We start from the raw sequence: 24140 nt of genomic DNA on the forward strand, positions 1-24140 counted from the left end.
GTAACACGCAAGGTGAGATGCATTTGGCACTCAGCCCATCAAGGTCATTGGTGGAGGTCACACAGAACCAAAGCTTCTGAATTGCAGGGCCATTTGGGTCTGGAAGCTGCTCCTCGCTTTGTGGCTGACCCGTGGCTACTGAATGAACTGAAAAGCCAATCTTCCACCATTCTGGAACTTTGGGGAATGTTCAGAACCTGCTGCAATTCAGATGGAGAAACTGAGGCACAAAGCAGCAAAGTGACTTGCCCAAGGTCATGCAGCGAGTCAGTAACAGACCTGGGAATAGAACCCAGGAGTCCTGTCCTCCACTTTACTGCTCTAGCCCATGGAAAATAACCCTCCCTCCTTTTAAGGCCTCTCAGGTTCCTCATTGTAAGCACAAAATAATACATACCCATAACAAAGAGCTGTGTTTATGTTTGCCTATATCCAGGGCATAAGGTACAGCCCTTGGACAGGACAGATCTTCTCACTCCTTAAGAATTCTTCCTGGTGATGGTCACACCCTTCATGGCATTTCTAGAGCAGTGTCTGGCCCTGGCTCTCTCACCAAAGTGGGCTAGTATCAGTCTATCTAAAGTACAGCTAAGGAAACTGAGGCAGGAAGCAGTTGAGGGCAGCATTTTCAAGTGGCCTCTGATTTTGGGATCTTATTTTTAGGGTGTCCCTCCTGGGTGTGACTGTCAGAGGTGTTGAGCGCCTTCAGCTCCCAATAGAAGGTCAGGGGGACTGTGGTGGGTGCTTAGCCCCTCTGCAGATCAGGACCAAGATGTCATAAGGCGGTCACCAAAAACGGAGGCTCTCCAAATCAATGGCTGCTTAGGATCAAATTGTCCTGTGGATTTGCTCGGGGTCACACAGCAAGTAGGACCCAGACTGCCTGCTACCACCATCCTGTTTGTATTAGTTGCAAGGGAAAGAAGAATCATAAGCACCTGCAGATGGACTTGTTCTCGGGATGCTGGAGTTTGGTACAAACTTGTGCCCCAGCCAGGAAGAAGAGAGTAGCACGGTCCAGAGAAATGAGAACCGACCGGGATGAGGAGCTGCAATTCCTCTGTCTGCCCTCAGAGCGTCTCTCTCACTCTTCCTTTCACTCTCCCAGCTCTTTCTTGGAGTTAGCCACCTGATTTCTCAGAAGGGAGCGGTGATTTGGGGATGCCTTCATTTCTGGGTGGTCAACCAAGGGCAGCCTGGTTTTCTGAACCTTCTCCCTTTCACATGGCCCAAGTTGGGCCCCCACAAACGGATGCACCAAAATCACTAGTTCTGTTAAACTGCGGCCACAATAAATGCTCCCTTTTCAGACCCTACAGGTGGGCCAGGAGACCAAGGGCAAATGAAGCAGCATAGTGTTTTCTCTCTGCCCTTACCTCCCTGAAATAACCAATGCAACGACACCCGGACAGGCTGCGTGTTAGCAGCACTGCAAAGGATGGCGTCGTGCTGGCAGAATTCGTCGGGGGAGCAGCCCTTGGCTCCGCACTCAGTTCTCTCCTGAGCAACAAAGCCGAGGGCCTTGGGCACAACTTCCTGGGGGAGGTAAGATGCCCTGGCTGTAGCAGACAGGTGGAATAGGGGATGGAGGACGAAGGGGGCTGAGAGTTGTATTTTTGCATTGTTTGGACTGGGTGGAGAGGACTCAGTTTGGTTACTGTGAATCCTGGACTTCAGATTTCTTTACCGGGGTGGTAGAAGGAGAGAGCCTGAGACATGAGGCCGGCTGTAAGGCTTAAGGCCTGAATGCAAATCAGGCCCTGCTGAGATAAAGCAAAGTGAGCAAGAGCGTAGGCGCCGACTCTGTGGGGGCTCCAGGGCCTGAGCACCCACAGGGAAAAATGGTGGGTGCTCAGCACCCACCAGCCACCCGTTGATCAGCTGTTTGGCGGCCCCACCGATCAGCTGTTCGGCGGGGGACGGGAGGCGCTGGGGGAGAGGGCAGAGCGGAGCCTGCGTGGGAGGGGAGGCTCCGGCTCTCTCAGCCCCTGTCCCTGGCAGCAGGGCCACCCTCTCCGCCCCGGCATGTTTCCAGCTCATTGGTCCCATCCCCGGCTGCCGAGCCCAAGCAGGGAGCAGGCCACCACTCAGTCAGGCTTTCTCAGGCAGAAGCAGCTCCATCCCGCTCCCCGCTCGGCAGCCAGGAGTCGGCCGAACATGCAGATAGCAGCTCCCTGGACATACACCCCCAGAACGCTGTTTTATTTCTACACAGCTCTGAAAGCACTCGTTTGTTGCTAACCTGATCATAGGGCAGAATCAAGAGAGCTTTGATCAGTTTTGGTAGATGTGCGGAATGCTTCTCCTGTGAATCTCTTTTGTTCAACACAAACACTTGCTTCCACCACACAATGAACTCAAACAACAGTCTGCCTGAAATGCATTCCCCTCATAGACTTTTATGGCCTCAAGGGACAATCATGATCCCCTCCTCTAACCTCCTGCACATCTGCAGGTCACAGAATCTCGTCCAGCCACTCCTGCAATAGGCCCAGAACCTCTGGCTGAGTTACTGAAAGGCCTCAAATCTTCATTTAAAGACTGGCAAGTTACAGAGGATCCACCCTTTACTCTAGTTCAAACCAACAAGTGACCCATGCCCCATGCTGCAGAGGAAGGCAAAAAAAACTACCCAGGGTCTCCACCAATCTGACCCGGGGAACCCCAAATAGGACGATCAGTTGACCCTGAGCATATTGGCAAGACTTACCAGGCAGACACCTGGGAAAGAATGCTCTGTAGTAACTCAACACCCTCACCATCTAGTGCCCAGTGAGATATTTGCGAACAGAAGTTGTAGGTGGGCCATATGCCATTATAGGCAATCTCCTTCTACCATCCTCTCCACTCATGGCAGACCTTCTTTTTTTCTTCTGAGGAGACCAATGTGGGAAACTTCATCTCAGGATGCAGGATCCCTAAATCCCGTACAGTTGGGTCCTGCAGTGGAAGCTTCTCCAACAACTTATTGCAGGCTGCAACATGGAATTTTTTCACCCCATTATGAAACCTTGTCCATGGAAGAAGATCCAGATCAGGGTTGGCTGACAGGGAGATTTTAGCCTTTGTGCCAATGCGAAGCTTCCCATCTTCCTTCTGGAGGTTTTGGTCCCTGAAGTCCAGAGAGGAAATATCAGCAGTATTGGTTCCTACTGCCTCTAACACCACAGATCTGTTCAGGAGATTCCTGAGAAGACACATGCTCTCCTTCCATTCAAAGGCCCCCCCTGGAATCGTCCACCGAAAAAAAGATGCTACTATACCATTCAGGGCATGCTCCTAAAAGAGACCATTTCGGCATCTTTTAAGTAACAAGCAACATGCTGAACTCTGCCTTGCTTCTCCATTTCAGAACTGCTGTTGTAATGTGCGAGAATGGGCTCCCCTTGGTTATTGCATCTTTACAGCGGGTTGAAGAGTTAGCCATCTAGTTCCACCATGTTTGATCAGTATCAGTAGTGGAGCTGAGTTGTCCTTGATCATATTCTTCTTTTCCTTGTGCACTTCCATTGAAAAAATAGAAGATACCAACTAACATGCCTTCCATTGGTTTGGGAGTGGCTGCAACAGCAGCTTTAGCAATCAAGTGGCACATATGAGACATACACAGAAAGCAACATACAGTGGGGGATGTTTCCTTTACTCTGTTTACAACAACAGTGTTCTTGCCAACCATCTGATTTGCTGAGTCAGAAAATATTCCAATGGTATTTGCCCATGGAATATTGTACTCCACAAAAACAGAGTTCAGTGATGAACACAGGGTCTTTGCATTTGGAATATTGCATTGCCAGGCAGTCATTTTTAACCCGTCTAGCAACCTGATCAAAATACCAGATCATGTTGCAGACCTTGTTATTGGCATCATTACTTTCCCCCCTTATTACGGTGAAGGTCCTGACCTGGCATGGTTCACAGCTGACTTTGTGAGATGATATGCTGACGGTTCTTTGGTGACACAGGTTGCTTTTGTTCTTCCACAAGAAAACTCTCATGCAATGTCAGAGTCTGGGAACACGACCTTTACCAGCTTGGTGAAATGATCAGCAAAGCGAATGGGAATGCTCGGCAAAACGTTAATTCAGCAACAGTAACCTTTTTGCTGAATGACTGTTTCTCTGGAGTAAAAGAGGAATTTATGTTCTGCTCTGCAGATCCTGAAGCTGCACTGCTGCTATGTTTTGTAGTTGCAAGCTGTTCCATCAAACCACTGGAGCCAGAATTGCCAATGCAGGTATCTTCATGGCAGCTGTACAATAGGCATGCTCCTCAGAACCCCTGCTTCATCTCACAGAATAGATTTTACTGCATTTTGCAGTGCTACGTACGATGCTTTTCAGCACTTGGAGAAGCTGTAGTCTGTTACTGATCCCAGGTGTATGCTGGATGGAATCAAACATTTAAGGAGAGTGATAATGTAGAAGATGCAAAATTATTAAGACTTTGTTTTATTAGGGCGAGTGCTAAGTAGAAAAAGACTGACTTCAATATAATTGTAATGCTTCCCTTAGTGGTATCTCATTCTTAGGATGGACGTCCCATCAAAAGTATCCCTTCAAAAACGGAGAGATGGGGTAGAGCGAAGGGTGGGAGGAAGGGAGTACTTGCATTAAGATCGGGAATACAGTATCACACAAGCACTCAATGGAATGTAATCAAATTCAAATATGATGGAAAGACGCAATTCACACATATTGAGGAATACGCTGTACATGGACTATAAAACGGAGCGGGAAAATGAACAGTGAACATCCAAGAAACAAACAGCACTCTCTTTCTGTATCAAGTTTTCCAATTATTTCTCAATAAAGATTTACATTGGTGCAAAGATCTTGATATGCAAGGATATCTATTTAAACTCAACCACCTTGCAAAGCTTCCTATACTTCAGCGCAGTCATTATATTTATAATAGCTAAATATTATTCTAACTAATCAGAAAAGGAGTACTTGTGGCACTTAGAGACTAACAAATTTATTTGAGCATAAGCTTTAGTGAGCTACAGCTCACTTCATCGGATGCATTCAGTGGAAAACTAATCAATTGTCATATTCAAAAGATTTCAAAAGTAATCTGAATGTACCTCATCAAGAACATTTTTATTAATTACAATATAGATGGCATTTCCCTCCAGTTAAGAGCCATCATATTTTTGTAACTAGGGAGGTGTTCTGTTGGAGGGGAAAAGGGAACACACCTGAACATGTGGAGGTTGTGTCCAGGAATGAGAGAGTTTGGGGAGGAAATTATTGAAGAGATTCATTGTGTAACAAAATGCCGGCTTCCTAGAGATTCCCCTGACCTGCTTACTTCATGCTCTACAAAAGGATCTACATTTTAAATAGAACAACAAAGTAATTTCTTTACTATTGTTAGAGACAAGATGGGTGAGGTAATATTGGACCAACTTCTGTTGGTGAAGAGACAAGCTTTTGAGCTTTCAGAGCTGAAGAAGAGCTTGCAGGAACCCAAAAGGTTGTCCCTTTCGCCAAGAGAAGTTGGTCCAATAAACAATATTACCCCACTCACCTTGTCTCTCTTTTATCTTGGGACCAACACGGCTACAACAACACTGCAAACAATTTTCTGTTGTTAGCAGCTAGACTTTGAATTGCCATGACTGGAAAAATGGAACTCCACTTTCTATGGAATTGTGGTACTGTGACATATGGACTGTCCTTGTAATGGAAAAGTTTTCACACCATGTACACGAGAGAAGCATCACAAATAGGTTCGGTATTTAGAAATTTGCCTCACCCCTTTTTTAATGTACTCAGAGGAAGACGATTCCACTCCCTAATCCCCTGCCAGAATCTTTAGCCAGGTTCACTGAATATTAATCCTGAATAAGTAATGTCAGATGTAGTATGGTAACGTTTTTATTATGACTTTGCCTTAATAAAAAGTGTCACTAGTAGTTTGAAATCTCTCCCTTTTGTACAGTTTTGAGAACTACATAAATATACAGGAGCCAGAAATGAGGATACAGGCAGGGGGAGGGAATCTCAATTAATTGCCCAAATGGTTAACAATTGTTCATTTTTCTTTTATTCCTCCTTGTCGCCCCCCTACACACTCCCTCCCGCGCTCCTGCTTGGCTCCCCAGGGCAGTGGGAGGCAGGAAGTGGGGGTGCTGCTGGGACTGGGGCCCCAAATCCCGCTGCTGAGGCGGGCCCATAAGTACAGCAGGCCAGGAGATCCGTGTCCTCAGCCCCCGCGGTTCTGCCCTGGCAGTCCTGGGCCAAAGCGGTTTCCATTATATCCAGGGGTTACGGTTTGGATCAATGGGGACTGGGGCTTCTCCCCGCCCGGCGCCAAATCGGGACTAGCCCGGGCGAGGGCGGGCAACTCTCACGTGTGTCATGTAACAAGTTACACAAGGCAGTGTTGCAGGATTCCATGCTGCCCTTCCGGGTCCCCCCAGCCCAGAGATCCCCCCCGACCCCGCTCCCACCCTTCTGGGGTGGATCTCACCCGAGAGACCCCCTCCACCTTCCGGATCCCCCCAGAGCCCCTTCCACCCTTCCGGGGAGCCCCGCCCCAGAGATCCCCCCACCCTTCTGGGTTCCCCCCAGCCCCAGAGATCCCACCTGACCCCGCTCCCACCCTTCCGGGGGGATCCCACCCTAGAGACCCCCCACCCTTCTGGGGAGCCCCGCCCCAGAGATCCCCCTATCTGGGTCCCCCCAGCCCCAGAGATCCCCCCCGACCCCGCTCCGACCCTTCTGGGGGGATCCCACCCTAGAGATCCCCTCACCCTTCCGAGGCCCCAGAGACCTCCCCACCCCTCCGGGGGGCCCTGCCCTAAAGAACCCCCACCCTTCCGGGTCCCCCCAGAGATCCCCCCCACTCTTCCGGGGAGCCCCGCCCCAGAGATCCCCCCCGACCCCGTTCCCACCCTCCGCCCTAGAGATCCCCCCACCCTTCCGGGTCACCCCAGCCCCAGAGACCTCCCCACCCCGCCGGGGGGCCCCGCCCTAGAGATCCCCCCACCCTTCCGGGTCCCCCCAGAGGCCCCCCACCCCTCCGGGGGGCCCCACCCTAGAGATCCCCGCCACCCTTCCGGGTCCCCCCAGAAGCCCCCCACCCCTCCGGGGGGCCCCACCCTAGAGATCCCCGCCACCCTTCCGGGGGCGGGCGCCCTAGAGATTCCCCCCGATCCTCCCCCCCTTCCGGGGGGGTCCCGCCCCAGAGATGCTGCCCCCTGCCTCGGGCTCCGCCCCACACCGTGGTTCTGGGGCCGCCTCCCAGGCTCCGCCCCGTGCCCCGCTCGCTCCGCCCCATGTTGTGTAAACGGGCCCGGAGCCGCCGCTGCAGCCGGCCGGGAAGCGGGTCCCCGGGGCCCCGGAGCCGCTGCACAGGTGAGGGGGTGCGGGCGGGAGCCGCTCCCGGGCAGGCTGCGGGGCAAGGCGGGCTAGAGGGGGGCTCCGGGCTCCCCCGCGCGCTCCCTGCCCCGCAGGACGCAGGGGAGAGGGGAGCGGGTCCCTGCTCGTGCCCAGACTCGAGATGGGGGGACCCCCCCCCTCACCCGGCATCTGTCCCTGCTGCCCTGCCCTGAGGCTGACCCCAAAGCAGCCCCAGGGTCGGGGCTCGCACGGGCAAATCCAGCCAAGGGGGCGATGGTTTTCCAGCGCTTTGAGGGCAGCATGGGATCCTGCAACACTGTCTTGTGTAACTTGTTACATGACACACATGAGAGGTGCCCGCCCTCGCCCGGGCTAGTCCCGAGAAAAACCCGCTGCCCCTCCCAGGCTGCGCTGGTACATCCATGCCCACGGGCTCCCCAAGCCTCGGTCCCTGCAGCAGCCTGACGTGGGTCTCACGGCCCCAGGCTGGACGCCCAGACCTGGCAGGGACGGGCACAGTCGAAATCAGTGAGAGTCGGGCAGGACTAAAGTATGAGTGTGGATTGAAAGCATATTAACTAATCTGGATTAAGTCCCTGGCGGGAGGCTGTTGTTCCAGAGTAAGAGCGGGCAGGAATAGCTCCTCCCTAGCAGCAACTCCAGAATCCCACCCCCGGTACACAAGTCCTGAAAACCTGAACAAGCTCCAGCCTGCCAGTCCCGGGTGCAGCGTGGGGCGTGGAGTTTGTTCTAAAGGTGAATTTTCTAGCAGGGGCTAGAGCTGTGCCAGTGTCCCCCACCCCAACCGCTCAAAAACCATCAAAATGATGACAGCAACTTAGAAATAACTAGACAGAAGAAAGAAAGCTGGCGTTCTGTGGCTTTAGCCTTCTGGGGTTGGAGCCCCCAGGGACTATCTTTTCAAGCTTTTCCCTGCACTCACAAGAGCTGGAAACTCCCCCCTTTCTATTAATGCAAGTGGAGAGTCTCCCATAATCACATGACTCCAGAAGCTGGAATTTAAAAACAAACAAACATGCAGACTCCCAGGAGACAGCAACAAGGCAGGAGTTCTCTGCAGCAGTTGCCAGAGCCCAGCCTGCTGCCTCTGGCCCCCAGGGGCCTTCCGTTTGGCTCAAGCCGGAGCGTAACGTGCCCTGAGCTATAGTCGCTGCAGTTTTTACACCTATTGCAGTTGAGGGTGGCTGGGGGCCAGGGCTGTCTCTCATCAGGCAAGTTCAAGATATGCAGCAGGGGTTTTTTGTTTTTTTTTCCACCCATCGAATTTGTGACCTTTTATGTTCAGCGACGGGGCTGAGCAGCCACCTTTGGAGCTATGCAGGAGGAATCAGACTAGCGGCCGCGTTCCAGCACAGAGGTGGCTGCCGCTGCAGAGTGGGGAACTGATTCTTGCTGTATACGGTTGATAAAGTGCTTTGGGATCGGAGTCTGTAAGGCGCTATAAGGAAGGTAAGGTATTAGTTCCTGTTGGGGGCACAGAACGCCTATTGGCAACTGCGAATAGCCCCTGAAGGCTTCAGGGAAACATACGAGCGATTGTCTCGACTGAGAAGTTCCAAGGAGAGGCCTACAAGGAGGTGTGTGTTTCTGTGTCCACAGATAGTTTCACGCCAACAAGCTGCTGCTGGGACGGTTGGCTGGAGCCGGCTCCTCTGCAGCTGCCCGGTGTGGCTGCTGGAGACTGCACGGTGTGTTGGGGCCGTGCCCGCCCCATAGGACGGCCGCGAGCATGTCTCAGAAGAGCAGGAACCGGCAGGCACGTGGCGGGGAGGACACCCCGACCAGTCTTGCTGGCAGTGGGGATACAGCGAGGACTGGAGCTGCCGCGGTGCCCCGTGGTCAGCTGAAAGGCAAACGGAAGGTCCTGGCAGAGCCCAGTGGGGCGGAGGCGTTGACCGTGGCTAAGAGGAGGAGGAAGGAAGGGGAGGCAGTGGAGGGGGGAGGGGCTGGGAGCCTGGGGGAAGCCGTGCGGCAGACGCGGCTGCGGGTTGCCCCCTCTGTGCAGGAGTTCAAGTACAACAAGAAGCGAGTGCGCCTGGTCTCGGAGGGCTCCGACCTCAAGGATGCCGCCAAGGGCGTTGTGTACTGGATGTCTCGAGACCAGAGGGTGCAAGGTACGATCCATCCTGGGACCAGGATGCAGCACGGGGGGGCAGGAAAGACTATAAGGAGTCAAAGCCTTTGTCCCCTCCCCCTTGCCCCTAGAGCAAGTTTTTGCAGTTGAGACCTTGATGGCGCCAGCTGAGATCCCTGGGTCCCTCGGCTGATGCAGACAGTGCTGGGCTCCCTGTCCAGCATCATGGCCTAGTAGGATTCCTTTTGAGAAGCCCCCTCAGCAATGCCCATGGCTAGAGCGTGTGATTGTTGGCTGGTGTGTGCTGCCTCCTTCTCTTTCCCCGGGCGCCAGCTCTCTGTGGGTTTTATTTTGGCGTTTGTGGCTTTAGCCAAACCTCCGCCCCCCCCGTAGCTCAGCTCCCCCCAAGCCGTAAGCTAGGGGTGGGCTTGAGGAAAGATGGATTTTGCTTTGACTCTGCTAGGGGCTTTACACGGGTGGGTCAGTATCAATAGCTCCCTTTTACAGATGGGGAAACCGAGGCACATTCTGCTCATTTCGGTGCCTGCAAGACAGCTGTGAAGCCAGTGTTTCCTGGCTCCCAGTCTTGGGTCTGAGGCATGGGCTGAGCATTTGGCAGGGCTGCTCTGTAGTAATGGAAAGTGTCCATCGAGTACAGTCACATGCTCTCTCTCTCTCTCCAGATAACTGGGCTTTCCTGTACGCCCAGCGCCTGGCCCTGAAACAGCAGCTCCCTCTGCATGTCTGCTTCTGCCTGGTGCCCAAGTTCTTGGAGGCCACCATCCGTCACTTCGGCTTCATGCTGAAAGGCCTGCAAGAAGTGGCCGAGGTACCGGTTGCTTAGGAAATGCCATACAGGGAAGGGTCAGAGCAGGGGCGGAGTGCTGGCCTAGGACACACAGCGATGGGGGCAGGCGTGCGGCTCTCAGCAATGTCCCAGCGTGAGCGAAGGGCCCGATCCTGCCAAGAGCCCGTTGTGGGATTTTTCCAGCGCTGTCTTCTCTCATGGGGGGCGGAGGGGAGTTGAACTTGGAATCCGTTTCCCTTCTCCTGGCTCTACAGGGCTGCTCGCAGGCCCGACGTCTCTGTGCAACACCAAGCATTTGTCTGGAAAGCAAAGTCACACCAATTGCAGGGACCCAGCCCTCCCTGGGATCTTTATAGCCTGTTACTGTAAGTAGAGATTAGCAAAGCCACCCAAGGGATTAGGTGTTGCCAGCGAATGATGTGGAGCGCCCAACTCTTGGTTGGAGCCCAGCTGGGGTGGCACTGGGCAGCTCAGCCTGGAGGAGCAGTTACAGAAACCAGGCTCTTTACCCCATGTTCACAGAGCCTTTCCCTTCGTTCTAGGAGTGCCAGGAGCTGGACATCCCCTTCCACCTGCTCATCGGCTTTGCCAAGGATGTGCTGCCTGCCTTCGTGACGGACCATGGCCTCGGCGGAGTGGTGACAGACTTTTCCCCGCTCCGTGTCCCCATGCAGTGGGTGGAAGACATCAAAGAGAGGCTCCCGGGAGATGTGCCGTTTGTACAGGTGGGAGTCTGGGCTGCAGGGGAGGGGGAGTGTGGGGCTGGGGGCTCTGTACGTAGGCCGTTTCTCTATGCTGGCAACGGTGATGTTAATAGCGGGGCTAACAGCTGGTTCCCAGCCCTTTAAATAGGGGGCTAAGAGACAGAGTGAAAGTGTCGAGAGCTGGTCACTGCAGATTGAACAGCGGGGTGCTGCTGTGGCCCCAAGATCAGCTTTAGAGAAGGTTGGGGACTGGGGGGAAACTCAAGCAGGTAATTGGCAGCAGGGCGGGGAACTTGTTCTGGCGCTTGGAAGGTTTTTGAGCATGTAAGTGTATCTTGGATGGAGTCAGAAGTTTGGGGGCAGGGAGGGAGCTGGAGGGAGCGGGGAGTGAATGAGATTGTACGGGGGCCATCCCCCTTCATGGGGACACGCGGCCACTGCCCTGAGCTGGTGACTGCAGGCGCAGGGAGTAATGCCTTACAAATACTGTTCCAGGGAGAAATTCCCCCTCGCCTCAAATGCCCCACTCGTATTCCCCACGAGAATCAATCTGGGACTGAGCAGGTTCCTGGCAGACGTCTGGGCCAAAAGAGAAACACGCAAGGGGCAGGGTCAGCTCTGCTGAATTCAGCACCCGTTTTTTTGTTAAAAGCAATTCTTTTTAGATTAAAAAAAAAATCACCAGCTGAGCTGTCGTGCAGCTGAGCTCCATCTTCCCCAAACTATGGCGTGCGGAGCCCTGGCTGGATCCGAGTCTCCTCCTGCTCCTAGAGTGGCCTGATTCTAGTCACTTTCATTTCCAGGCCCCACAGCCCAGCACCAGGCTGCAGGACTGGGGTTGCAGGGAAAGATTAGCTTGATGTGGGGGGGAGGTTGAAATTAAAAACAAAGCCATGGGAAGGTTTGGGTGTATCTAGGGCTTGGTCAGAGTGTGTGTGTGGGGGGAGGGAGGTTCATGTTTCTCATCCCCCGTGCAGCCTGCCTGTTCCCAGCTCGCTGGCTGCTTTCCAGGTTGATGCTCACAACATTGTCCCATGCTGGGTTGCTTCAGACAAGCAGGAGTATGGAGCCAGGACAATTCGAAGGAAGATCCACGATCGGCTCTCCGAGTTCCTCACAGAATTCCCTCCCGTCATCAAGCACCCGTTCCCGCCCACAGCCCTGGCAGAGGTAACATCTAGAGTCCTTTAGCTGCACGGCCCAGGGCGGCTCCCAGCAGAGCATCCCAAACACTAGCTAAGCTTCAAACCGCACTGGAAGGTGGGCGTGATCTCCATTTTACAATGGGGTGGGGGAGAGGGAAATTGAGGCTGTGGGGTGAAGTGACTTGCCCAGGGTCACACAAAGGCAGTGGCGGAGCTGGGAACAGATCAGAAATCCCAATTTCCAATTCCCTGATGCAGTAACCAAAAGCAGATGGAGTGCCAACAAGCTATGCCCAGGATGTATTTAGTAATGGGGGGCAGAGGAGGATCTGTCTGATCCAAAGCAGCCATCAGAACTGGCCCCGTCTGCCGTATCATCCTGGGCAGGGTGGTAACGTCTGCAGCTTGGCTAAAGCCTCCTTGTGATTGTGCAGCCCATAGACTGGAGCGCCTGCCGCGCCAGCCTGCAGGTAGACTGCTCGGTGAAGGAGGTGAGGTGGGCGACGCCGGGGACGGCCGCAGGGCTGGCTGTGCTGGAGTCGTTCATAGGTGAGCGGCTGAAATCCTTCGGTACCGACCGGAACAACCCAACCAGGGCAGCGCTCAGCAACCTCTCGCCGTGGTTCCACTTTGGTGAGTGGCCCCCGGAAACCCACGTAGCTCTGAAGGGCAACGGGCTTGACTGATCTAGGTAATTACCCCTTCGGGGCACAGAATGGCCTCTGGGGGGAGGCAAGTGTCCCGAGCCAGGGAGAGATGGCTAGTGAGGGGCCATAACTCCTGCAGTTTTGCTTCAGTCCCTTTCCTCACCTTGGTGACTGTCCCCTGATGGGTTAAGAACAGTATCCAGGCTGCCAGAGGGAAGAGCATTGGCCCAGGTTTCTCCCTAGGGGCTGACTGAGTTGGTCTCTGAGCCCCATGGCAGCCTGGGGGGTACAAAGGCCTGGCTGCTGGTGTTTCATGCTGCATGGAGGTTAGCTGCAGATATTGATATGAACTGGATCAATCCCAGTGGAGGAAACACTGCGCACCACAAGGCGGCGGTACCGGGACCATGCCGGCTAACCCGATGCTGCTCTGGCGTTAGAGCACACCTGCTCCTTTGGGAACTGGAGAGTACAGGGCTCGGTGGCCGAATGCCCTCTCTGTTTCCCCGTCTCTTCTCCCCACCCCGTTCCCGGACAGGCCAGGTCTCCGTCCAGCGGGCCATCCTGGAGGTGCAGAAATACCGCAGTCAGTACAAGGAGTCGGTGGATGGGTTCATCGAGGAGGCCGTGGTCCGGAGGGAGCTGGCCGACAACTTCTGCTACTACAACAGGAACTACGACAAGGTGGAAGGTAACGCGTGGCCCGCGCCCTGGGGGAGCGACAGTGAGCCGCAGCCTGCGGTACTCACTCTGTGCGAGAGCACGCTGGTGCATGGGGAGTGACTGGGGCCGGGGGAAAGCTAGTCCTGCCTCTGCCCAGACCTGCTGGCAGGATTGGAGCCTCCAGGCCAGTGGCTCCATCACCCAGCTGCAGAGTCCCTTTCTTCGGGACCCTGGCTCCCCCAGCTACGTGCTCTCCAGCCCGACCGTTGTGTTTTGAAGGTGCGTATGACTGGGCCAAAACCACCCTGAAGCTCCACGCCCAAGACAAGAGGTCTCACCTCTACGAGCTGAAGCAGCTGGAGGAGGGGAAGACGCACGACCCGCTCTGGAACGCTGCCCAGGTACCAACCAGCCTGAGCTTCTGCCTCCCCTCCTGGATCCATTGGGTGTTAGCACAGAGCACCCCAAACAGCCCAGTCCTGGTGGGTTCCCATAACAGAGCCGGCCATAGAGCACACCTGCTTCTCTGCACCCCTGGCCCGCATGTGCCCTTTGAATATGGGTTACAGCAGATATTCCTCAGCCAGGTACACAGGGCAGAGAGCTCTACCGGCCAGGTGGGGCCTGCAGGCCGGAGCGTGGCGCTCTCCATTGAGGGAGACTGTGAGGAAGGTAGCCATAAAATTCCTAGGCAAATGGGAAACTGAGGCCAGGTCCAGGCGGGCCCCGCCCCTCACTCTTCACCCCAGATTCCACACAGGTGTGTCTCGTTCTCACCTCCCTCCTCTTCCCCGACGAGCTGTCCCGGTTCTCCTGCAGGGGCGAGGTTGCGGCTCACACGTTGGGCTCTCCCCCTCCCTACAGCTCCAGATGGTTCACGAGGGGAAGATGCACGGGTTCCTACGCATGTATTGGGCCAAGAAAATCCTGGAGTGGACCCGCTCCCCCAAGGAGGCCCTGAAATTCGCCATCTACCTCAACGATCGCTATGAGCTGGATGGCCGGGATCCCAACGGCTACGTAGGTTAGTGACTAGCGCATTGGAGCGAGAAACCCTTGAGAGCTTCGGGAGGGGGATCCTGTCTGTGCTTGGCTGTGAGGGGGCTGCCAAGGTCCCCTTACACAGGTTAAAGGGCCCCCAGTTGCCCCCACATACCCTGTCCAGCTCCCTCTCCCTCATACAGCCCCCACCCCTGTATCCCTCCCTTGCCAGGGCCTGTAGCAGGTTCCCGGGGGCCTGTGAAGAAGTGCAGGAGGGTCCGGGAGACCTGACTGGGGGTTCTGTGCTTGGCAGGCTGCATGTGGTCCATCTGTGGGATCCACGACCAGGGCTGGGCCGAGCGGGCCGTGTTCGGGAAGATTCGCTACATGAATTACGCCGGCTGCAAGAGGAAATTCGACGTGGGGCAGTTCGAGCGCAGATATGATCCCCGCAAACTGGGCCAGTAGCCCTGCCAGGGGCAGCTCCTGCTGAAAGCAGGATGGCTGGGGCTTGTGAGGGGGAGGGGGGGCTCTCTGCTGGGCCTTCCAACGTTTGCATTTCCCCTAAATACCATTGAAATACGTGAGCCTCTGAGACGAGAGTCCGCAGGGACTCTGCTTCCCTGGCCTGGGTGCTGCTCAACCTCTTCCCTACAGGCCTCCACAGCAGCGGTTTGGGCATAATGCCAGGAGCTGGGGCAGCCAGCTCAAGGTCTTCCCAGGATACCCCCAGTTTTCTCTGGCACAGCCCCAGATGTGCCACCTCCCCCTACTAGCCGGGGACAGCTCAGCAAGTATGGGAGCTATAAAAGCTACTTGGATATTTCGAGGGGGGACAGGTTCGCCAACCACCCCAGCTGCTGGGGGGGAGGAGACAGACACACTGTGCCTTTTCCAGCCTAGCCCTTGCATGCAACAGGTAGACAGACCTGGCTCTTAGAGCTGTGGGATGGAGAACAGCAGCATTTCGCACGCTGGTCTTGCAGCTTAGCGCTTCTGAACTGATTGCGTCTAGAACGAGCTGCTGGCTGACAGAGGCAGGGGGATCTCGGAGCAAATCCACCACTGCTGGCAGGGTTTCAGATGGGAGCTCCCCGGCAAAACACACTGACCCCGACGGGCTGCATTACCTTGAGGGCTTTCCTGCCCCACCACATGCAGACATGGAGGCTTGTCTTACCCCAGGCAGCAAGCGAGCAGGGTTTTCAGAGTGACTGTTACAGACCCTGCTGCAAGTCACTGGGCTTTTGTCGTAAACCTTACAACGCGCAGCCCTGGTGTCCATGTCGCTCCTGCAGCGGCCAGCAGCGTTTCGATGGGATCAGAGGAAGACAAGAACTGGGGCTGCCCAGCCCTTGCCCCAAAGCTTAGCAAGCAGCGGCTCAGCTCAGAGCGACAGTCCACCAGCCTAGGTCTGCTCTGACAGCCCGAGATGCTCCAGGGAAGGGGATAGTTGGGCACCGCTGGCTACCCCCAGCCATTGGTGCTGGATGAGGCCGTGAAGCACAGAGGGCTAGATGCGGTCAGACCAGCACATCTTTATTCATAAGTGTCTAATTTGTGGCATAGTACTAAGCTCTCTGCTTCGGTCCCGTTTTCAGAGCTCGCACTGTTACAAACACAGCTCTTTGCATGAGCGCATCTACCCTGCCATCGGCGGAGTTAGCGTTTCTCCCGTCAGTGCTAACGTTACCCAGAACATTAGGGGGCACTGTTGGGTCAAAGGTAAAGCCAAGAACTTACCTACACAGCCTATCCTGAACTGCACAGCATCGGGCCAGGGGTTTAATCCAACTGGGATATTGACTGAGAGGTAAATTAGAACATCTCTTCCTGCATCGCTTGGCTTTCTGGGCTGGTCACCCTTCCACATCATAACTAGGCCTGATCCTGATTAATAACATACCTACAAGTTGAACCTCACTAATCTGGTACTCCCTGGTCTGGCAACATCCGTAGTCTGGCACAGGTGCCGACTCCATGGGTGCTCTGGGGCTGGAGCACCCCTGGGGGTGTGGAGCATCCACTGGCACCAAGCTTCCCCCTCTGCCCCCCTCCTCCCTCCCACGCCTCTGTAGTCCCAGCCTGGGGCAATGAGGGGCACGGACAGGGGTAAGGCTGGGACCATAGCTGGGGGTGGCTGCGGAACCCTGGGCTGGGGCCAGGAGTGAAGCCCCATAGCCGGGACCCTGGGTCGGCAGCAGGGGGGCTGGTGACCAGGACCTGGTGCCAGCATTGGAGCCCCTGGGTGGGGGGCCGGCAGCCAGGACCCTGGGTGGCAGTGGGACCCCAGGGCAGGGGGCCATGCTGGGCACAAAGCCTGGGGGTGCTGCAATACCCTCTGCACCCCTATTTCCCACGCCTATGGAGACCTGCTGGCACTCTGTATTGACCTCCTGTCGTTCGGCAAATTCTCTGATTCGGCACCGGTCAGGTCCTGAAGTTGCCAGACCAGAGAGGTTCAACTTGTAGTTCCCTGGTTTCCAGCAGCAAGTTGGCCTTGGTTGGTTTTTTGTTTTTGTTTTTTTTTTTTTACTTGTCCATCACTGTGTTTTTAAATTAAAGGAACACAAACAGCAGGTGAATGGTACTCTGGGGAAGTCAGCACTGGTGCTTTCCTGGCTCTTATGAGCAAGATCTTTGTAATTCTTTCTTTCAGCCAGCTTTAATAAACTCCAATACAGTCGACGTCAAGCAAGAGCAGCCAATGATGCGTTTATTAACTTAGTTTATTAGGGACGGCATTTTTGTTGTTATGCTGTACAATAATACAGCAGAGAAGAATCCAACTGAATATCATGTACACTGTATCATGACCCTTCTCTGTATTTACAAAGAGCTTGTACACATACAGTTACAGTACTTACCACTGTAAATAAGTGTAATAGCTTGGCAAATGGGTCAGTAGCAGCTTCATTAGTGTTGTGCATCATTTTGCATTAAAACCCTCTGCTGTTTTGAATTCCCTGGTGAGGTCCCCATCTCAGCAAGAAAGGTCCCACCGTGAGGGGGAAAAAAACCAACAAATCCACTCATTGTCTTTCAAAATAGAATCAGTGCTTCTAGAAACCGCCCAGAGGTTTAGGCACCAGGGAAACACCCAACAATGTTAAAGTGCTTCAAAACAAAACATCATAGAAGGTCCTGTTCTGTTGGGTCAAAGCTGGCACATGGGAGGGAATCGGTCCGTCAGACACCACCACCAAGGGTCTGGACAGTAGTGCCAGGTCTCAGACCAGGAGTGGCTGACACTAAAGGAGGGATTTGACGGCTGTAGGACGGTGAGAATCATCATCCTGCAGTTCGTAGGACGGGATTGGCTTTTGTCAGCCACAGCGCATGCAAAGTTTGAAACCAGCTGGAGTTTGCCAGCCATCAGTGGCATATAGCGGCGTTATTAGGCTGAAAGCTAGGAGGTGGCACTGGGCATGCATGTGACAAACAGGAAGGCAGATGATGGCTGGGCATTTAGACAGAATACAGCGTGCGTGTGTGTGTGCGTGCTCACAAAGCAGACCCTGTCAGTTCTCAAGTTAAGGCACATGCAACGGGTCATTTCTGGACAAGCTACAGGTGCCCTGGGCTTTGATCCCATCACCCTTCTGATGCAGAAATGGGATATTAATGCTAGTGTCTCTGCTTTACATGGACTTTACCACCTCTAGAGCTCCTGCACTCTCAGCTCCCTGTTAAACCACCTGCCAAAACCCAGGCCTGCCCTGTATAAGCACCTACTGTTGCTGCCTGCTCCAAAGGGTAACACCCTTGTCACAGTTGCTCCTTGGCTTCCAGATATGTTTAGTATGGAGATCTCTCACTGAACAGTTGATCTGAACCTAGTTCCACCATCAGCCTCAACGCCCACCTCCCAGTGCTCTGCACCTGGAGAAGCAACGGTGGTCCCACCAAGCTGGCGCTTTAAGAGCCACCCAAGTTCTTGTCTGCCGCCCCCCAGCAGGAGAGGAAACAGCAGCTGCAGGGAAGTCAACCTACCTACACAACTGACAGAAGTGGGGGGGGGGAGGGGGAAGGAGAGGCTGCTTCCTCGAGCACATCCTGTCTGAGACAGAGCCCAAATGCAGCCAGCCTTCCTCTGCCCTCAGAGCACCCTGGCAATCTTCCCTCCTTCCAAGGGCACTTGCAGCCTGTTTCACTTCAGCCCCAGCCTCTGCAGCTCTCCCAGGGATTCACTGCTGGCATGAATGGGGCCAGGTCCACAAGAGGCTAGAACCGCAGCACCGCCCTGCGCTCAGCCTGATGTGCCAGCCACCCATCAGGGCTGGAGCTGAGGGAGAGTCGCCACCATCACCCCCACTTCCAGGCAATACACAACCTCCCCACCTCTCACACGTATACGAGTCGAACAGCGCCTTTTGATGTACACGACTGCATGGAGCACCCAGCCAAAGGCCGCACTGAAAATGGGGGACACGCCCATCTTCCATAAACCGGAGCCGAGATCAGCCACTACCTGTGGAGACCACAAGCCCCAGCATGCAAAGACATCCGCTTGCTGCATGCACCCCCAAGAGAGCCCTGAATACCCAAACGGGGAGTTGCTACAGGCTGCATCTCCATATTGAAGAAGGAACCTGCAGGCCGCATTGTAGACTCTCTGGACACTCCCCCAAACCACACCAACTACTAGTACGCTGCTCATCTGTGCCACGCCAAATAACTCTGCCCGGGCTCAGCTGGGTGTCAGGACATCCAGTGCCAGGAGCTAGTATGAAGTGCTGGAGGAGCACAGTTTGTCCATGCTGGACAGTCCAGCCAGGCAGAAAATGCTGCCCATACTGCTGGCAATGGACACTAAGGGCCAGATTTTTAAAGATGTGTGGTGCCGCGCTCCCATTGAAATCAACACGAGTTAGGCACCTAAATAGCTTTAAAATCTGGCCCTAAGTGACCAGCTCAAACGAGAGCAGCTCATTAAAAAGACAGGAGCAATTGCCTTTAACAGAGATCAACTTAAAATAACCCAATATACACAAAGATCAACCGAACTGAAATGATACACTGAGAAGAGGAGCTGGCCAGGGGCACCTGCTCTCGGGGGGGGGGGCTCAGGATGGCAAATAAAGCTTTACACCTGCTATGGGGCCTGATCTCAGATACCAGCTCTGAGGAACGCTGGGCCAGAGGGCAGCCAGTGGGCACTGTGGAAGACCACATGCTATGTAGGCTCTCCTCCACACAAACACACAGCTCAGTAGGACAAACTAGTTGAGGCAGTGAGCGAGGAGTACTGGGGAGAAGTTCTGGACCGGGCTAATCTCCCAATTACACGGCGCTCCACATCACAAGGCCAGCTCTACCCAGCGCGCTTGGGGGCGGCTCTTTACCAGGTTATTGGCCATCCTGCTAGACATGCTCATTACTCGGTCACTCCAAAGGGCACCCGATCCAGGGAGATAAGAAGTGCAGCTCTCATCTTAAAGCCAAGGAAGCTGGCTGAAGCGTGGGGCTGCTCAGCTGCTGCACTGTCTGCCCCCCTGAGCGTTTGATCCAGCAGGTACTGGACGGCTAGCGGGAGGGTGCCTGTGACAGGAGAGAGAGGTGCATGTCACAGAACAGCATCAGGGGAGCCCAGCACAAACTGGCAGGCCCGACGCACCAACGCCAAGGTCTGGAACGGGCATGGCCAGAATCCACTGCAGAGAGGACACTTACGCCAAGGGTGCAGCATGGATGGGAGAAAGGCTCCACTGAGACTGACTGTGGCTTCATTGAGCTCTGAAATAGCGGGGGTGAGTGTCATGTAGAATCATCTGAGTGCCCAGCACATGGCAGAGATCCAGGCCTGTGCCCCTGCCAGGTCTCCCATGGTCCCAGATGTTTGCTTCTAGCTAAGACACCCATCTACATTTCACTGGCATGAGCGAGGATGGGGTCCTCACAGCACCACAAGGCAAGCTGAGCATTCAAGGCTACAGGGGCGGGGGCAGCACCATCGCACACACAGCCTGCTCTCCCAGGCACTGGCGGGCGGGTTCCCCCTGGGGCCTGGCGCAGGAGCCCCTACTCCACCTGGCATCCAGGGATTGAGCTCTGGCTGTGTTCAAACTGATCTTTGGTCTCGGATCTAAGAGTAACTGCTCAGCCCCCACCAGTAGACAGACACAGGCGAACACTGCCCAGTCCAGGGGACAGGAGCACTCGGTAGCCCCACTCGTAGCAGTTCAACTCCTGCAAGGTCAGCAGAGAGAATCCGGCTTCAGACCTGCTGCTTCCTCCGGCTCAGCTAAGGTGTTTCCTCTCCCCACACTGGGCATGCAGCTGCCTCATGGTCTGTGGCCTCCCCGGCTTCCGGCCCAAAAAGCGGAAGCCACTTGTTCACCTGCTGCCAGTGCCAGAGCATGGCACAGGGCGATCTCCCGGCACCTAGCACTGTGGGAAAGGTGGCAATCACGCCTCTGGGACGACAAGCCTGGCCCTTCACCCAGCAGGGGGGAGCTCCATCAGCACCAGGCACAGTCTGAGGAACCGAACATCAATAGCAGAGAAAGCGGCTGATCGCAACAGCGACCGGCACAGATCTCACCTCCAGCCTGCATGCAGCTAAAGCAGAGCCGGGCCTAAGGGCAAATCAGATCAACTCCTTTGTCACCTACAGTCCGCGTGCTCTAGCCTGATCTACCAGCCCAGCAGGTATCCGCCGTTAGTGGCAGCTCCCACCAGGCAGAGGATAAGGCGCTGTTTGCTGCCGCGGCTTCCCCCCGCCCCCAAATCAAGTCCTATCAGTTCCGAATGAGGGATCAGGTGGAGCATCCAGGCATACAAACGCTCATTGCGCTCCGAGTGTGGCACAGACACAATTTGCCGCCGGACCCTGTACGAAGGCAGCAATGTGTCCATCTTGGCAGGGTCACGACTGCAAGAACTAGCGTCCGGAGTCTGCCGTCCCCAACACCATCGTGTAGAGAGAAAAGAAACTGGCTCTCTTGAAGCAAACCAAGCCGATACCGTCAGTACGTGAGGGCCAGCTGCTCCAAGATCTCCCATGATACAGCCCTCCCATGGGCTCCTTTACGGTGAAAGAGTCAGGTTAGTCCTTAGTTTAGTCTCTAGAGACGAAGGCCACACACACAAATACATCCGCTGGTCTCCTCTTTCCCCTCTGCCACCACACTCATGTTGCAGCCACTGCCTCTGGCGACCGCTCCTCCTCCTCGTAGTCAGAGATGTAGGACTCCATGCTCTGCTTGGCCAGCAGCTCTCTCCTGGCGTGCAGGCGCTCACACCGGGGGCAGCAGCCCAATTTGAAGCAGGATTTGTGATAGCAGGCCTTGCACTCTGAGGGAGGGAGAGAAAGCAACACCATGAGCGCAGGCATGCGTCGGCATGCTCCCCCTTCCGGGCACAGCCTGCCCATACCCAACGGGAGGGATGCTAAGTCACTGACCAGGGCCGGAGCCTGTTGAGATCAAATCTCAAGGTGATACAATTCTGACTAATTCACCTCTTACGTGGTTCTTAAACAAAAAGATCTTTGGAGTAGGGATGGCGCCCACGTGATTGGAAAGCGCCCAGCCCACCGCATGCACTTGGAAACTAAGTAATTTGGGGCACTTCACTCAGTTTTGGACAGCAATGTTAGGTCAATTGCACTTTGCATCTCATCTCTTTCCCAAAGGTTTCCTGCCCTGCCAAGGAAATGGTGACCCTAAACAAAAGGCCTTCATGAAAACACTGGCGGCAAGAGAGAGTCTAATTTTAAAGAGACGGCCACATTTGTAGATTGCCACGGGCGGGTTGGATGGCTCAGGAGACTGGTGCCAGGATACGGTGCTATGGTGCATGTGGCCATCAGCAAAGGTCGAAGTGACCAAAAACAGTTATCAACTACAGGGCTTGGGGGCTTCAGTAAAATGATTGGATAGTCTCAGTCCAGCGCCACATGGCCAAAGCACTGTGGTTCCTGGACTCCTTGGCTGGTAACCTTAAAGGCACCGAAATCAGAACAGCCATGAAGATGGAGCCCTGTGCCCAGTGCACACTCCAAATACGTGTCATGCATCTGACCCGGTTACAAGCTGTAGGGCAGGCTGCAGCCACCGTGGAAATGAGTTCGTGCACCCCCACTTAGCACGCCCATCTGTGCAAGCGTAAGTGTGGGCAGCTATCCCACAGTGCGCTGGGTGCAGTGCGCTGGGTGCAGTGCACTCTGGGATGTTCTACTGGCCACCCCAGATACACAGGCACAGTTCTGGCCACACTGCAAGGGAACATGTCAAACCGGCTAGAGAGAGTCAGCTATGTGCTGATCCAGGCTAGAGGCGTAGGCTGAACATGGTTTGCTGCCAGGTGGCTGGACAAATGTTAAACAAGCGGCGAGCAGCCAGGCCACGCTTGGAGGCAGCCGAGGCACTCACTGTTACAGCCTCGGACAAACGCTGCAGAGCAATGATTCCTGACTCTGCCTGGTCTGTACCGACTCAGTCTCCAGAGCAGTCACGGGCCCAGCCCAGCCATCTCCCAGGGCCAGTGATGGCTCCCAGCACCTCGCCTGCCAGAGTCTCACCTTCACACGTCCTGCACTTGTTCAGTTCGAAGGGGAAGATGATGTCCTCCTCTTGACAGAACTCACAGATGAAGCCTTTGGCTTGGCACAGCTGTAACAACAGAAGGGGAGAGGAGTGAAGAAGAAACACCCTGGAGAGGAGGCAAATGCACCCAATTTCCCTGGCAAAGTCAGAGACATCTTGAGCCAAGAGTAACGTGGAAATCAGAGGCTCGTTCCGTTGCTGGGATGCAACGACACCAGCTTCAAGAGCAGCATTTGTGCAGCTGGTCTCCCACCCACTACAAGCTAGGCTGGGCTGCTGGACATGACCCATGGAATTCCAACCTTTCCAGGGGCCTGGAGACATGGTCTATTCGAGACGCCCTAGGCCAAAAGCATTCCCGTAGCACAGGTGGCTTTGCTGATGGCACTATCTCAAAGCAGCAGGGCTGCCTGTCTGCTGGGTGGTGGTGGAGGAACCAGGCGGTCTGCATCTCTTAGATTACACACATACCAGCAAGTGCTTCGGGGCAACGCCCATGTCTTGCTGTGTACATGGGCTGTGCCAGAGTATTGTCAATGCTACCACAATACAATGCAAGTAGTAGCGGTTATACCAAAAGATGTACCATAAACACACCCACAACAGTGTTGTCTGCGCAGTAGGTTGCACTCACAACACTGCTAAACCAGTGGCAGTCCAGTTATTTTTGTCCCCTTTGACTTCCCAGTCAGATTGGGAGTTCCAGGAAAAGGACCCTCTTTCAGTTTTGGACTGAAAACTCGGAGGCCAATGCAGCCTCTCTGGTCTTTTGCCCCAAACACGTGCCCACAGGCAGTGACTAGCATTGCTGCCTTCGCATGGGTGGCCCACACAGCCAACCCATTTGGAATGTTCCAGCTGGAATGTTTTTAAAGACAATTAGAGAAGTCACCCATCACATTGAGTTTTCACACAGAAAATTAAGGCCATATCTACCCTACAAAAAACACTTTAACGAGGACCAGTTACACCACAGTTGCCCATGACAGAGTTAAAACACGGTTTCATCTTGAGTGTACACAGGACTCTGAATTCGCGACTGTCCTGGAGAAATCAGGGCTGCAGCAGGGTTCAGGGCAGTGGTTAGGTCCCATCTACACTAAACAATGCAACAGTGTTCTAACCACCTCAAATGTGTTGTGGCCAACTTCCCACTGTCGTTTTTGCAGTGTAGCTCAGCCTTGAGGGAGGAGATGAAAGCA

The 24140-nt window shown here is 54.7% G+C and overlaps 2 protein-coding genes across 3 annotated transcripts in view; one reads left to right on the forward strand and one right to left on the reverse strand.

Moving 5' to 3' along the window:
• Nucleotides 1-7216: 7216 nt before the first annotated feature.
• Nucleotides 7217-17083, forward strand: LOC119861485 (deoxyribodipyrimidine photo-lyase-like). Of its 2 annotated transcripts, XM_038416680.2 has the most exons (11): nt 7238-7361; nt 8653-8816; nt 8967-9481; nt 10125-10270; nt 10792-10974; nt 11965-12123; nt 12533-12731; nt 13284-13436; nt 13688-13809; nt 14273-14432; nt 14703-17083. In XM_038416680.2, the coding sequence occupies exons 3-11, from the start codon at nt 9097-9099 to the stop codon at nt 14855-14857; spliced, it is 1662 nt and encodes a 553-aa protein (XP_038272608.1). In that variant the 5' UTR covers nt 7238-7361; nt 8653-8816; nt 8967-9096; the 3' UTR covers nt 14858-17083. The 2 variants fall into 2 exon arrangements, with proteins under 2 accessions (XP_038272609.1, XP_038272608.1); XM_038416681.1 differs by lacking the exon at nt 8653-8816 and having other exon boundaries at nt 7217-7361.
• Nucleotides 17084-20017: 2934 nt separating this feature from the next.
• The window catches only part of RUBCN (rubicon autophagy regulator), a 61984-nt gene continuing 57861 nt past the window's right edge, over nt 20018-24140 (reverse strand). Inside the window, 2 exon segments of the mRNA XM_038416682.2 lie at nt 20018-21685; nt 22914-23004. Of these exon segments, the coding sequence (XP_038272610.1) occupies nt 21522-21685; nt 22914-23004 (255 nt within the window). The 3' untranslated portion in view covers nt 20018-21521.

Source organism: Dermochelys coriacea, chromosome 9, assembly GCF_009764565.3.
Source record: "Dermochelys coriacea isolate rDerCor1 chromosome 9, rDerCor1.pri.v4, whole genome shotgun sequence".
NCBI classification, from domain to species: Eukaryota; Metazoa; Chordata; order Testudines; family Dermochelyidae; genus Dermochelys; species Dermochelys coriacea.

Excerpts from the sequence above, each read along its gene's own strand:
- LOC119861485 (XM_038416681.1), top strand. The coding sequence starts at position 9,097 with ATGTCTCAGAAGAGCAGGAACCGGCAGGCACGTGGCGGGGAGGACACC. Across the intron at positions 10,271-10,791 it reads GCCTGCAAGAAGTGGCCGAG|GAGTGCCAGGAGCTGGACAT; the intron begins GTACCGGTTGCT and ends CCTTCGTTCTAG. Across the intron at positions 13,810-14,272 it reads CGCTCTGGAACGCTGCCCAG|CTCCAGATGGTTCACGAGGG; the intron begins GTACCAACCAGC and ends CCCTCCCTACAG.